Below are 13,449 nucleotides of genomic sequence, written 5' to 3'. Positions count from 1 at the left end.
TTAGTTTGTATCAGATAGTTTGTAGCAGCTTTGAGGGAGGAAAGAAACTGTAGCCGCTAGCGGCGACACACTTTCACTTTCGGCAACTTTGCTTCTCCAATGCGTACAAATTGATTGGAGATAGCGCTGGTCTCGTAAGTAAATATACTCCACCGGTGCTTTCCTTAATTCCCCTGGTTTGTCCTGGAATTGTTTTAAGCCCGGGTTCCTTAATTTCGAGAATTGTGAGCTCCCCCGGCAAGCTCGGGGCTTCGTTTTCCGGAGTTAGCTATGGCTTCCCCTTAGCCCGCTTCTCCTCCCCGCCGCTCTCTTCGCTCCGTGGAGTTACCTGGCGGCCGGGTGGTCTGCGTTTTGGCTCTCCGCGGGAGCCTGAGTGTCTGTACACCCTCCAGACACTACTTCGGGGGGTCACTGCGCCCAAAGACCCCCTTAATCCTCCGAAAAACCCGGGATTCTCCGCCTGGAAGCAATCCCCGCTTGCGATGGCGTCGCTCACAACCGGAAGTCAACAATAATATTGTTGTTAAATTTATTACAACACGCAGACTCATCTTTTTCTCTGCAATCAATGGCATTCTGTGTAGGCATGTCCAAAACCCTCTCTCATTTTGAATACAAATCCAACTTTTATCACTTCTACTGTAGTTCTCCTTGTAACTTCTCTTAGGATTATCTGCACAGCACCCATCTGCATGACCACCTCTTGAAAAGCTGGGATAACAAGAGTAGATACTTGAAATATTTTCAGGCACATTTCAACACTCAAGGTGCATTCAAAACTTGCCAACCTTTTTTCAGTGCTTCTGTAGCACTAATTTTAGGGAATTGGTGTATAGAATTTGCTGCCACAAAGGTAGTAAAGGAGATTAGATAAATTAATTCATGGAGGAAAACTATAAATGGACATGAGCCATGATGTGCAACCTCCAATTTTCAGAGCAATATGTCAGAACCAGCCCAGGTAATGTGAGCAAAAATAGGGGGTTACTGCTTTCGTGGTCCATTTGTGTGCATTCCAGAGAAATGTTGGTGACAACTGCAGGAAAAAAGGATGTTAGACCAGAGAGAACTTTGGTATGATTCAGAAGAGTTCTTCTTATGTTCTTCTTAATATTGTTTGTCCCTGATGTTGTCACTGCTGGGAATTCACAGACATGGTAATGGCAAGAACATTTGCAACAACATGCTTCAGTGTGTTCACCTTTGTTCCAAGATTCTTCTGAGAATTGAAGCAAAGACAGCATGGAGGTAATACCAGTTCATCAGTTCATACATTTCTTCATGAAAACATGTTTCACAGCGCCACAATATTCAGTTTTCCACAGCTTTTTCAACAATCAAAGCCAGTATTTGTTAGCAGTCCCAAGGGCAAGTGCACCTCTCCATCAAACTGCCAACATCTACACATAAAGGTCAATATTTGAAAGGGGAACCTGCATATGCTGGCTCTTCCACTCCATCAACTGGTAGGAAGCGGACTGGTATACAGCCACCATTTTGCCTCTATGAAGAATATTGGGTAAAAATTCCCAGAGATACAGCAGCAGCCAGAAGTTTTTCACTCCAAGTTCAGTAAATAAATATTCCTTCCCTCTACTTCTCTGCCCCATTTGAGCACTACTGCTCTCTGTGCATTTCTGATGTTTGTCACTCTGAATATCCTTGACAGTGATCAAATGTACTTCTTAAATATCTCCACACTGTACTTTGGGCAAACCTAAATTAGCTCACAAGCCATCACTGTTGGCTTGACTGGAGATCCATCGGCCTTCATTTCTCAGTTCAACATTGTCCCATCTTAAGTGATGACACAGGTTAACTGTTATTAGTTTTGTGCCGCTAGTTTTTATAATTTTGCTTTTGTAGACCTATTCTGACATGAATCATAAGGACTGCGCCTCTATTTTTTTTGGCAAAAAAAACAAAACACATTTTCCTACTACTACAAGTTTCAACAGTGAGCTACTAGCTGTACTAAAAGTAGGACCTATTTACATGGTTGGTTATCCTGGGCTCACTTTCCCCTTCAATGACATCAAATCAAATTCATACCAGTAGAAGATATATCCCTCCATCAACCTACATCTTTGTCAACAACCTGAGTTAATTATAGTTACTGATGTGCACATACAACAGTTCCCAAGCCACAGCTGATCTGGGCATTTGATATATTGCAGTTTGGGTTTCAGATTGTGAATATGTGGCCCTTTTTTCAAAACATGATAATATAGGTTTACCCTCAGAGATTTTCCATATGAGATAGGATGACATCAGTTGTGTACATATTAAGTATAGGACAACCTGCCTTAATGCAGGGCACAGGGACTAGATAGTCCATGTGTACGTTTCCCAACTTTATAGTTCTATGCAATATCTATGCAAACGCATTTTGTGCTTTTTCCTCCCAAAAATATTAGTAATGTATTTGCAGTATCTGATGCAGGGCTGTGTAGGATATACACAAGATGCAAGTAGGAGTAGAAACAGAGAAGAGGAATGGTGGCAGTAGGAGGAAACAGGAGCAAGCTCTGCAGGAATGAACAGAAGTATGAGCACTTTCCACCCACATAGTGCTGTAGAATAAGAGAGCATCATTAGGCAGAAATAGATTACAAGAACAGTAGCAAACTGTTATAGTAGTCCAGAGTCTCTTGCTACCCTACCATCGCAAATCAAAGCAAATTTTACCTATAGCAGCTAGAGTGAGCTTTTGGCAGTTTAGTGCAATAGTCTAATACATTCCTCAGTTAAAGCAGCCACGCTTCTAATATTTACAATATGAATATATGTCTATATATAATCAGAGAGACACATTACGTGGAAAGCACTCACAAACTTATGCTGCCTTTTGTACATTCTTCCTCCTTCTAAATTTTAATGCATACTACTGCATATACAAGCTGAACAATTCTTTCCAATCTTGGAAATGCAATTTGTCCTGTTTTAAACCAAGAGGAGAGTAGTCCTTAGGATAGTTATCTCTTTGCTTGCATTGCACCAAGTACTGCACAGAAGAAGCTTCTTTTCAGGGTACACAATGGCTTGGTTTGCACTTCACGCTAAGCCAAACCATGGCTTTGTGCATGTGTGCAGGCTCCAGAAGAATAGATCACAGCCACTTTGCTCCTCCCCAGTCAATTCTGCTGTTTCACTAAACCATGGTTTGGCTTAATATGTCATTCAAACCAAAAATCATAGTTCTCTGAAGACTAACCACAAGCTGCAACCAAGGTTTGTCCCATGATGTACAGCTTTTGATTTGTCAGGGAGAACTAAACCATGAGCCTGCGTTCAGACAATTTGTTAAGCCAAACCATGTCTTGGTTCAGCTCAACAGCAGAACAATCTCTGGAAGTCCACACATTTGCACATTCATGTTAAACTATAGTTTGGCTAAGCATAACGTGTGAACCAGGCCTAATCCTCTAAGAAAACCTTCAGTTTTTCACACACACCTCCATACATTACTAAGGCTTTAACTCGTTTTTATGCTCCTGAAGCACACAAAAGCAAGTTAAAGGCTTGTTTAACGCAAAAGAATATGCATGAACAAACCTACGCAGAATGTCATTGACACCAATGCTGCAATAGGTCTAGCAACAGCTGTTCAAACTACTAGTGCCTCAGCTGCTCAGATGAAGTCTTAATTAGTGGATAAATTATCAGCCCTGAGAGGACAGACAAGTTGGTAGCATATTCCACCTTAGGAGTAATCCAGGATACTTATTTCCTGTCGGCTTTGGTCAATTTCTGAAGGACATAATGGGGCACCACGGTTTGCAGATCTTTTTTCTATGCCTACTTGCACCTCGGCTTCGTGTTTCCTCTCCTGACCACACTTGTCAACCACAGTCTCTCACACAAGAGAAAGGCCCAGGCTTCATCTTAAACTCTTTGTGCTACCTTGACACTTCTCCGATTTTGATTCCATTTAGGTCACAAGATCCAAACTCCATCATTTTCTTACCTGGATAATTCTATTTGATTGCAAGGGCAACAAACCTTCTGTTTGCCTGGATTCAGCCATAGCTCCCTTTGCTTGACTCTAGTGTCCACTCAAATCCAGCCTCCAAGTAAAACCTGAGATTGCAAAACCACAATACAGCGAATAACGGAGCAAGGCATGTGTATTACTGGGACTTGTTGCCACCTTCTTATTCACTGTACAGTTTTCCTCAGTACACATATTGGAGGAGGTCTTGTGTGGCAGGACAAGATGTCAGAGCTTTTTTTAAAAAAATACCGTGCTATTACATAACTGTAAACCTGAATACAGTGGTACCTCCATTTATGAACTAAATTCGTTCCGGAAATCTGTTCTTACACTGAAAGCGTTCTTAAACTGAGGTGCGCTTTCCCCAATGAGGCCTCCCACTGCCGGTGCCCTTCCACTGGTCGGCTTCCATTTTGTCTTCCAGGGCAAAGTTCGCTAGCTGAACACCTACTTCCGGTTTTGCGTAGTGCGTTGCCCGAATCGTTCATTAACAGGACTGTTCTTAGACGGAGGTACCACTGTAGTTACTAGACAGACAAAAATGTAGTCCATGGAATCCTAACAAACTTCCCAGTGGCATTTATCTGAAAGACCCTTATTCTTGATTGATGAGGGCAGAATATTTTGCCACAGTTAGGCCAGATATGATAGCAGATACATGTTCAGGAAAGATGAAAAGCGGTTTTTAAACTTTCCATTCCCCTTAAGAATGGAGAAATCTCAAGTTTGCCTGGGGAACCAAACTATTCTGCTTCCCTACATCAGATAACAAACAGCTAATAAAAACTTTTCCAGAACAGTTATCCAGCAAGTATCTAAGAGCACTGTATGGAGACAGAGGAAATAGATGCAAATACAAATATGGAGTCCATATACACACTAGGTTACAAAAGGGTATCTAGCCATTTAAAAGGCAAAGACAGTCATACTATTGCAATTCATGTCAGACAATGGCTTGAGGCCCTATATGTCCTTGATGGACACAGGCAGGTCAATCGGTGGTATCTGGGAAGTTTATCCTCCTACCAGAGAATGCAAACGTCTGGCACAAGAAGCAGGAGAAAAAGATCTGCAACCTAGAAATTGGGTAACATCGGAGTTTGCACTGCACCACAGAAGGCATTTCAGAATTTATGCTTCATTAACTTATTGTAAGGCTGAGTAACTTTGTGTTCTACCCTTCCCAGGCAACTGTTTGTATAGACCTTGCAGTTTACTTTGCAGCAGAAGCAACAGCAATAAAAACAAAACCCCTTTTCTGAAACTTATGCTTCAGAGCCTTCTTAGTTCTAAGAATTCATCAGCTTCTCAGGTACTGAACAGAGGCTCTATTTTCTATACTGACTCCTAGCCTAATACTTCTCTATGAGTTGGATCCAGTCATGACCTACTGAAATAATTGAGAATTACTACAACATGACTGCTAAACATATCACTGAAATAAAGTAGGAAAGGCACAAAAATTGAAATCTCCAGAATAAATCTGTGATTTGTTGTTGGCCCTCAAACAAATTTGTTGTTGGCTTAGAAACAAATTAATAAACTTAAAGAGTAGTCTCACAGAAAGCAAGACACCTCACAGAAGACTTCCTACTGATCTAGAATCATTTACTTCAATAAACAGTATACCAACATACACTCTTCCAGTTTAGAACAAATGTATTATCTCAATGATCTCTATAGCAAGATCAAAGCTCACCACTAAAGCTCCAGAACCAAAATTCAATGCTTTGTCTTGGAAAATATCTAGCAAAAATGTTTGTATACACACAAAATGCGTTTTCTCAGCACTGAGTTAACAAACCCAGTTAGAGGGGTTCCAGGACAAATGATATGACTTCCTAGTTAGTGGTGCTAAGACTCAAGTCTGGTTTTACTTTGATTTAATTACTTTGATTTGTATTATTTGCAGAAAATCGCATACACAAAGATAACCTATATCCAACAAAACCAATGAAATTTTCCCACAGACCCCAAAAATACATTACGAAAACCTGTATTTCCATCCATACAACACACCTTATAAAAGCATACATCTGTAAAACACGTTCCTATTACATGATCCACACGTTTGTTTAAATCTTTGATATTGGGCTTCGGTTTCCTGGGGTACTTGTGAACAAAATAAAGCTCCACCATTCTCCTGAAAAGGTGTACTTGTTCTTTGTCCCTCTTGATAGTCTCAATTTGTCCATCAATTTTTCAGTCATGGCAATATGCCATACTCTCTTGTAACAAGTGCTCATGTTTGCACCTTTTAAGTCCTTTCAGAATGTGGCTACAACCATACATGCTGCCATTAAGAGAAATCCAATTAGTGGTTTATCCACCAAGTCTTAATTCTCATTTAAATACAGATTCAGTAATGCAAGCTCTGGAGACTCCGATATGCTGAAGAGTGATTTTACTTTTATCTCATTGAACACTTGCTCCCTCAAATATGCCACCTTTGGGCATGTCCACCACAAGTCCCTATAGCTGCCTCTGCCCCCACAATCTCGCCAGCATATAGATGAAGTATGTTTATGCATACAGGCAAGTTTAACTGGATTTATAGTCTGGTTTTATAGATTAAGGCACTGGCAGAAATGCAGAGGGGAATCTTGCACTGGAAGCAGAAATATCTCTCAGTGTTTCTTCTTTGCACCCTCTTATACAGAGAAAAGTGGACTATCACTGCTTGCTGCCAGTGCCATTCTAGAACAGGTTAGTGCCCACTGAAGAGTTATGTGCTTTTCATGGGCTATGGTCTTGTGCACATAGCAAGAAACATAAAATATCAAGAGTCTGGCCTAGATGAAATCAAAGTGTAGTGCTGAGGGACTGAAGTGTATGTCTCCCTTGTTTGAGTAGCTCTGTTAACGAAAGTCAATTTATGTGAAGATTCTCATATTTCACAAAACACTGATTTAAGCCATTCCTTGCCTTTCAGAATTATTATGACCAATAGTTATTAGAGCACTTTTAGTGCCACAGAGTGCTCAGTCTCAAAAGATCCTTATGAAGCAATTAATTTCATTAAGGGAAGGCCAACAGTGCATTGGCTCAAACAATTGTGTCCCTAATTAAAGGATTACATGCAACAAGGCTAGAAATGTGTCTTTTGCATGAGGGCCAGACCATAAACAACAAGAGGGATCTATTATGGCATCTTCCGTAACTTTATAAATAATGGCAAAGAGCTCCCTGGGGGATGCTATTTTCCCAATTTTAAAAATTCCCCCATCTGCTATTTGCACCTTTAAGGGAAACCTACACACACAGTCCCTGTGCATGCCAAGTATTCTCTAATTGGCAAAACAACAACTGGAGGGAACAGTTTTCACTGGGAAGGTGATATGAGTGGAAAAGAATTGCATTCAACTTTTACTCAGCGTACACTCATTTTTTTAAATAAAATGCCAATGTCTAACTTAGCTTGATTAATTTCAATGGATCATCTCTGAATAAAACTTGGTTGAATATAAATCAGAGACCTAAAAATCTTTCCACACCTCTCCATGCCACAGCCCTGATCTAGATCCTGCCCATCAGCTGCTTTTTTTAAAAAAAATTCTTACAAATTTAAATAAAAAGAAGACCCACTATGGCCGTCCTGTCGTCTCAGCTTCTTAGGCAGTGGATTAATGGCCTGACTAAGCATAAGGTAGTGCCCCGTCTCCATTCTACAACAGCAATTTGCTCATGGCTGGAATGGCATTTAAATCCAGAAGTCTAAATTCCAAGTCCAGCATCCACTGGACCACAATGTGTGTCAAGGGGCAGTTAAACAGCTATTAACACACCCATCCTATTTTATGCCTACTTTAAAAACAACAACCGCAAAACAAATTAACCGTTATAATGCAAGCGAACACAGAGGGAACAGAAGAAGAGCTTACATAGAAATTCAGAGAATCCCTTTTGTTCACAGCACACAATTTACAGTCCTTCGGTGTTCAGTCACTGGTGGGAGTCTAGCTATTATGAAAGAAAGAGGGAAACTATTCATAAACCAGCCAGGGGAAAATGAGTTCCATAACTTTCTCTAAGCCTATTATGTTTTGTTTCCTATATATTACACTGCTGATATTGGTATCAGACTTTGCATCTTTGGAGGAAGCAAGTAAATCTCGGAAGTACACACAGGCCCAGCAGCGCCTGACAGAGGCATTAGCAGTCTCATTACTGCGCAAGGGTTATTTACAATATTTTACCCTATTTCGCCCCATTATATACTCAGCATGATGAAATGCCACTTGCTCAAAGCCTTGTAACTGAAGCACTGCTGTGCAAGGAAAAGAAACTCAGCAGTACCCTCTGTACGACACCCACATGCCAGATGAGACTTTTCAATCCATGGCTCTGCAGGGCATTTCCCCCCTCCTGACTTCTCCCATGGTTACACCAGAGTTGCGTTTCATCCTCCATCCCTCGTAAAATTCTCAATTTCTTCCTTCCCTGCCATTCTAAAATGCGAAATGAAACGGTAAAAGAAACACTACACCGAGATCTGACGTCGTAAGTTGCTGCAAGTTCTGAGCCACACGATGAGCACCTTCAACAAAAAAGGGCTTTCCAAACCGTTCAGTTAGAAAACCGTTCAGTTATAGAACAAGATAAAGCTTTTGACTTCACATTACCCGCCTCTCTTTGGAGGAGCAAATCAAGTTTAGCCTACGGATGCACTCCATCCCCCCCCACCCGAAAAACTTCCATGTAGCGCACAGCCTCCAAGTATCACAAGACCTTCAAGGCATCGCCAGATCTGTTGTGTGTAATTTAAAACATCGGTTTAGCATACCTAGCAAAAGCGCCTGAAGAAGCAGAAACAGCCTTGTGTGTTTCAAATCTACTCCACATAGACCACCAGCAGCATTCATTCTTTTCGTCAAGGGTGGCGACGAAACAGGAATTTTGACATTTGAACAAAAAACACGAGATACAGCTGCAGTGGTTGAGATAAAAGTTGTAAGAGCGGGAGCTTTGCAGAGTGGTTTGTTGCTTTTTTACTGAAGCTGTCAGAGAAAGACAGTTAAGAGGTTGGCACTGAACCAGGACACTGGGGCCAACGTTTAAATTATTTGAAAACTCCGTTGTCAGATCCTTGCTTCTATATCACCATAGAAGACAGCTCCTCTAGTAACACAGAGCCCTCTACTGTTGGGCTGGGACACTGACATTAAAAGGAGATCAGGGAAGCATTCACACCATATTAGGAATACGTTACTCACGATGATATTGTCCTTAAGCCAAAGGGATTTAGTGCTCAAGCTAGTCATGTTTACTGAATAAGCAATTCCAGTTCATCCATGCCAGCTATCAGAAAACAATAGAATCATTTGACAGATTATGCCTTAGGCTGCAACCGTACGCACCAGTTACATGGGAGCAAGTCCCACTGATTTCAGGGGGGCTTACCTCCAAGCAAACATGCATATTAAGGGATCCCCAAAAACTTTCCTGTTAGTAAATAAGGTCAAAGGATTTGCAGATCAAACAGAACAGTTTTGCAAAGGTGTCTTGCTCAGAAGACTACTGATTTTTAAATAAAAAATCAGCATTGCAAATAAGCACAAGATTTATTCACAAAACACCAGCAGATCCACCTGAGTGTATCCTTATGTCACAGGTCTGAGTAGCAGGTCTGGAAAGCTACTCACTACTGATAAACAAGCAAGTGACTAACTGCACGGCTGTTTTAAAACCAATATTATAAAAGCCACACTAGCTGCTTGGCTCATTTTCCTTCAAGTATTCAGAACTGCCTTTTTAAAAAGTCATAGTGGATAGTGGGGGTGGGGAAAGAGAGATCTTACCAACAAAGCATAAACATTTTTGCTCATCTTCATCAACCACACACCCCATTCCAGCCATGTATTCTGCTGCATTTTCCCTACCCCTGGTTTTATTCAATAAGCAAACTGTATAATTGCCAGACTAACCATGTGAACCTCGCTGGAGACACATGGGATTCTTTCACTGCCTTGCATTCAGTCCCTCTTAAACGTGTACAAGAACAATTACAGCGTTGTAGCATCTCTCATCCAGAAAAATCACAATGCACTTTACGGAACTACATACAGTTTCGCTTCATCTACCCATAGTCACTTCTGGGATATGAACAGCAGCTGTTTAAGAACACAGGCAAGCATTGCAACAAATCACTTGATAGCAGACAGCAAAGTATATTGTACCGAGAGCGTCCCTTGTTCCCCAAGTTGGAATTTAGCCAAATCACTGTTGAGGGGGGGAAATTCCCAGAGGGCAGCTATCTTTGTTGTTTTACTTTTAAAAGCCTAGAAGGCTTGTGGTGCTTTAGACATCAATAGAATTATTGTAGCGTACGTTTTTGTGGACTAGAGCCCACTTCATGAACAGGGAGAGCTATTCTGGGGTCAGGGGTGTGCAACAGCAGGCCCACCATCACATCCCAGATCCTGCTGGCTCATGCTGGTTGGCACAGGAGGGGTGGGGAAGGTATAGACATATTCTCCATGTCAGCTCTAGGCTGATACAGCTTACTGGTACCCTCAGGGGGTCCACAGGGTACATTATCTGGAAAACTGGGGTTATAAGTCTCCACCAACTGGGGCCCCACTAGCAGTACTACTCTTCTCTGGCAGAGGCTAGGAGGCACCAATGGGCCATCTTAATGCCGCCCCCTCCAGTCATCAACATAGGGGGAGTAGCATTGCACTTCTAGTCCACCCAAGCTTATGGCACATGCCACAATCAACCTGTTAAGTCTTTGCAGTACCACCATGTTGCTTTCCTTGCAAAACATACATTAACCAACTGGAAACCTCCCGTCTTCTGTTGCCCGCTGGCTCCGTGCTTGTCCTCAAAACTCAAATACTTCCTTCAGCATGAAAGCCCTGCTGACTGAATTCAATTCTGCGTGTGGCATCCCCAAACCAGACACAATTCTATTTAAAGCGCAACAGGAAAAGGGCTAGAAACTACAATATAAATTAAGCAAGTTCATGATGAGAAGTCCCCTGTCTTTAAGTTGCAACAACAACAATAACTCTGCTTCTGGAGTGAAACAACATGATGTTATATACCAGAAGGAACTGCCCAGAAGATTATGATAAAAGGCAGACTTGCTATAAGAAAGCACTGCTAGATGGGGGGGGGGGTTAATGGTGAGTTTAAAACTTGCCAGGGACTGTGACAGAGAATGGCAGCCTCTTACCAAGTAGCAGAAGAGATGTCAGCTCCAGCAGAAAGCACCTCATCTTTGTAGAAGAGGGGAGATAAAAGGGCATCACTCTCATTCCCAGTTCACCTCTTGCTTATTCTTTTATCTTCAGCTGTCAACCGCCACCTGGTTTATATTTCCAGAAAAGTGTGTTTTGGGAGAGTCAAAACACACCGGGGAGGGGGTAGGGAAGATAACCAGCAGGGGGAAGGAATAATACTAAAAAGACAAAGTGAAGGGCAAGCTTAGTGGGAGGCGTGAATGTTTCTTCAGATGCTGAATGATTATTCCAAACAGACACCGTTGCTTTTCCAACACATTGTGTTTTGCAGCATCTACTTTGATTTCTCCTACTCCGTCTCGCACCGCACAGTAAAGAAGTACACAGTTCCTTGCGTGATCAACCCTCTCCGTAAAGAGAAAGGTGCAGGAAGATCCGTCTCTTGGCTCAAGAAGTGGCTATGTGTCCAAGGATTAACAACCTGGGCTATTTTGCAAGCTCTTCACGTGCACACAAAAAAGCCCGAAGGTTCAGGTCTGCCCACATCCGAACCAGTTTTGTAGGTGTCTCTTGCTAGTTTTCCTAGACGAGAGGGAAAGCGAGGCTGAGATAGTCCTCTTGCACGGACTGCATCGACAGTTCGGGAGGGGCTTCGTCTCTTCGGCTTGCTGAACTGTAAGGATGAGGCAGATCAGCAACCCGAGCTGGGATGGCCCCGTTCAGCAGCTGCTCGCGCTCAGTTTCGCTCGCTCGCTCGGGTGCCTACAGCTCAGGTCTGCTCCTCCCTAGAAAAGAAAAAAAGAGGCAGGGAAACTTATAAAGCTAAGGCATAAATTGTTGCTCCTTGCTGCTAACTGCCTCTCCAAACACGCGCGGTGTGTGTGTGTGTGGGGGGGTACATACAGAGACGAAGGGGCGGGAAGAAGTGGGGGCAGACCGAGCACCAGTTCCCGCCCCGCCGCCCCTCTAAGACCCCCATCTGCGCGCGGGGAAGGAGACCAGCCCGCTATTGTTTCAGCCTCACGCGCAAGACGGCCGCCTCCCCTTTCCCCAAACTGGAGGAAAGGCTGGAGCAGGGCGCCCTCGAGAAGGGAGACCGGAGCTTAGGCGCTCTCTTTCTCTCCCCTTTCCCCGCCCTCCGGTCATAAAGCGAAGCGTAGCCCACTTTCCGCGCGCCACAAACACCCCTCGAAGACAAACGCTTCGCGCGCCCGGCGGGTCCGGGAGACCAGGGCGCGCTCCTCAAGGGGTCTCCCTCCACCCGCGCGCTCTTCCTGCCGCCGACCCACCCTAGCCACTCCCTTGCCCGGCTTGCTCGGCTCCACGTGCCGCGGCGACACCGGCATCCCCTCGGACTCTTTCCCCGGTACGGCTACTCGCCGCTCGCCTCAGCTTAGCTCTCCGCCCATCGAGGCGCCTACCTGGCCGCTCCGGCTGTTTCCCTCAGCCCGCCGCCGCTGCTGCTGCCGCCGCCTCTCCTTCGGCGTCTCCGCTCGGGCTTCATTCTCTGCTCAGAAGCTGCTGCTGCTGCAGGGGGTGCCAAGCGCTTCCTCCCGGCCGGGAAGCTCCGCCTTCTCCCCCCTGCGTCCCTCCTCGTCGGACTCGTCGTCCTCCCCTCGCTGCTTCGTTCCCTCGCCGCGTCCCTCCCCGCTTCTTTTCCGGCTCACCTTCAGCTCCTGGCGGGCGCCGGCCGGTGGGAGAGAGAAAAGAAACGGGGCAGGGAAAAGAGCGCGCGCGCGCTTCTCTCTCTTTCTCTCTACAATGGCCCAGAAGCGAAGGAGGCTTGGGGAGTGCGCCGCGGAACCTGGAATGGGATCATATTTCACCCCAGGCTGTTGTGAGCCTTTGCTTCCAGCTGGCAGCGAGGTATAGAGCAGGGCGGGAGAGAAGGATAAGCCTCCCTTTCAATCATTAACCATTGCGGGCCAGCAAAAGCAATCACTGCACGTATGTCAGGCTAGACCGGTAGAAGGCCGGGTTGGCACCTTTTCCCTCTAGTGCTGCTTCTTGTGTTGTCGCTTAAGAATTAGTCCTAACAGGACCATTTCAAGAACCCCAATATGGTAAGCATACTCATTAAAACACACACACCATTAGGTTATAGGGCTTGTCCCTTCTGGGGTGCTTTGAACTGAAAATTTACAGTTTTAGAATTAGTAAGGCTGTGGGAGCAAAGGAGACCACATTCCAGTCCTGTTTCTGCAGTTCTGACAACAAATGCAAAATGCTGCAGCCCCAATGACTTAAAACTGCTTTGTATTTGGAGTAGTC

At 44.1% G+C, this 13,449-nt stretch overlaps 1 protein-coding gene across 2 annotated transcripts in view; it reads right to left on the bottom strand.

The window, feature by feature from the left end:
• Positions 1 to 13,028, bottom strand: part of IGSF3 (immunoglobulin superfamily member 3) — a 122,035-nt gene extending 109,007 nt beyond the window's left edge. For both annotated transcript variants that reach the window (XM_082220719.1, XM_082220720.1), the window contains exons 1-2: positions 12,600 to 13,028; positions 11,172 to 11,963 (exon numbers count right to left, since the gene is read on the bottom strand). In XM_082220719.1, coding sequence (XP_082076845.1) covers positions 11,172 to 11,253 — 82 coding nt within the window. In that variant the 5' untranslated portion in view covers positions 11,254 to 11,963; positions 12,600 to 13,028. The remainder of the gene's footprint in view (positions 1 to 11,171; positions 11,964 to 12,599) is intronic.
• Between the last annotated feature and the right edge of the window lie 421 nt (positions 13,029 to 13,449).

The sequence above is a fragment of the Podarcis vaucheri genome, assembly GCF_965113315.1.
Source record: "Podarcis vaucheri genome assembly, chromosome: 4".
Taxonomy (NCBI): Eukaryota; Metazoa; Chordata; class Lepidosauria; order Squamata; family Lacertidae; genus Podarcis; species Podarcis vaucheri.
The sequence above is the reverse complement of the archived record's forward strand: the minus strand, read 5'-3'. Positions and strand labels throughout refer to the sequence as shown.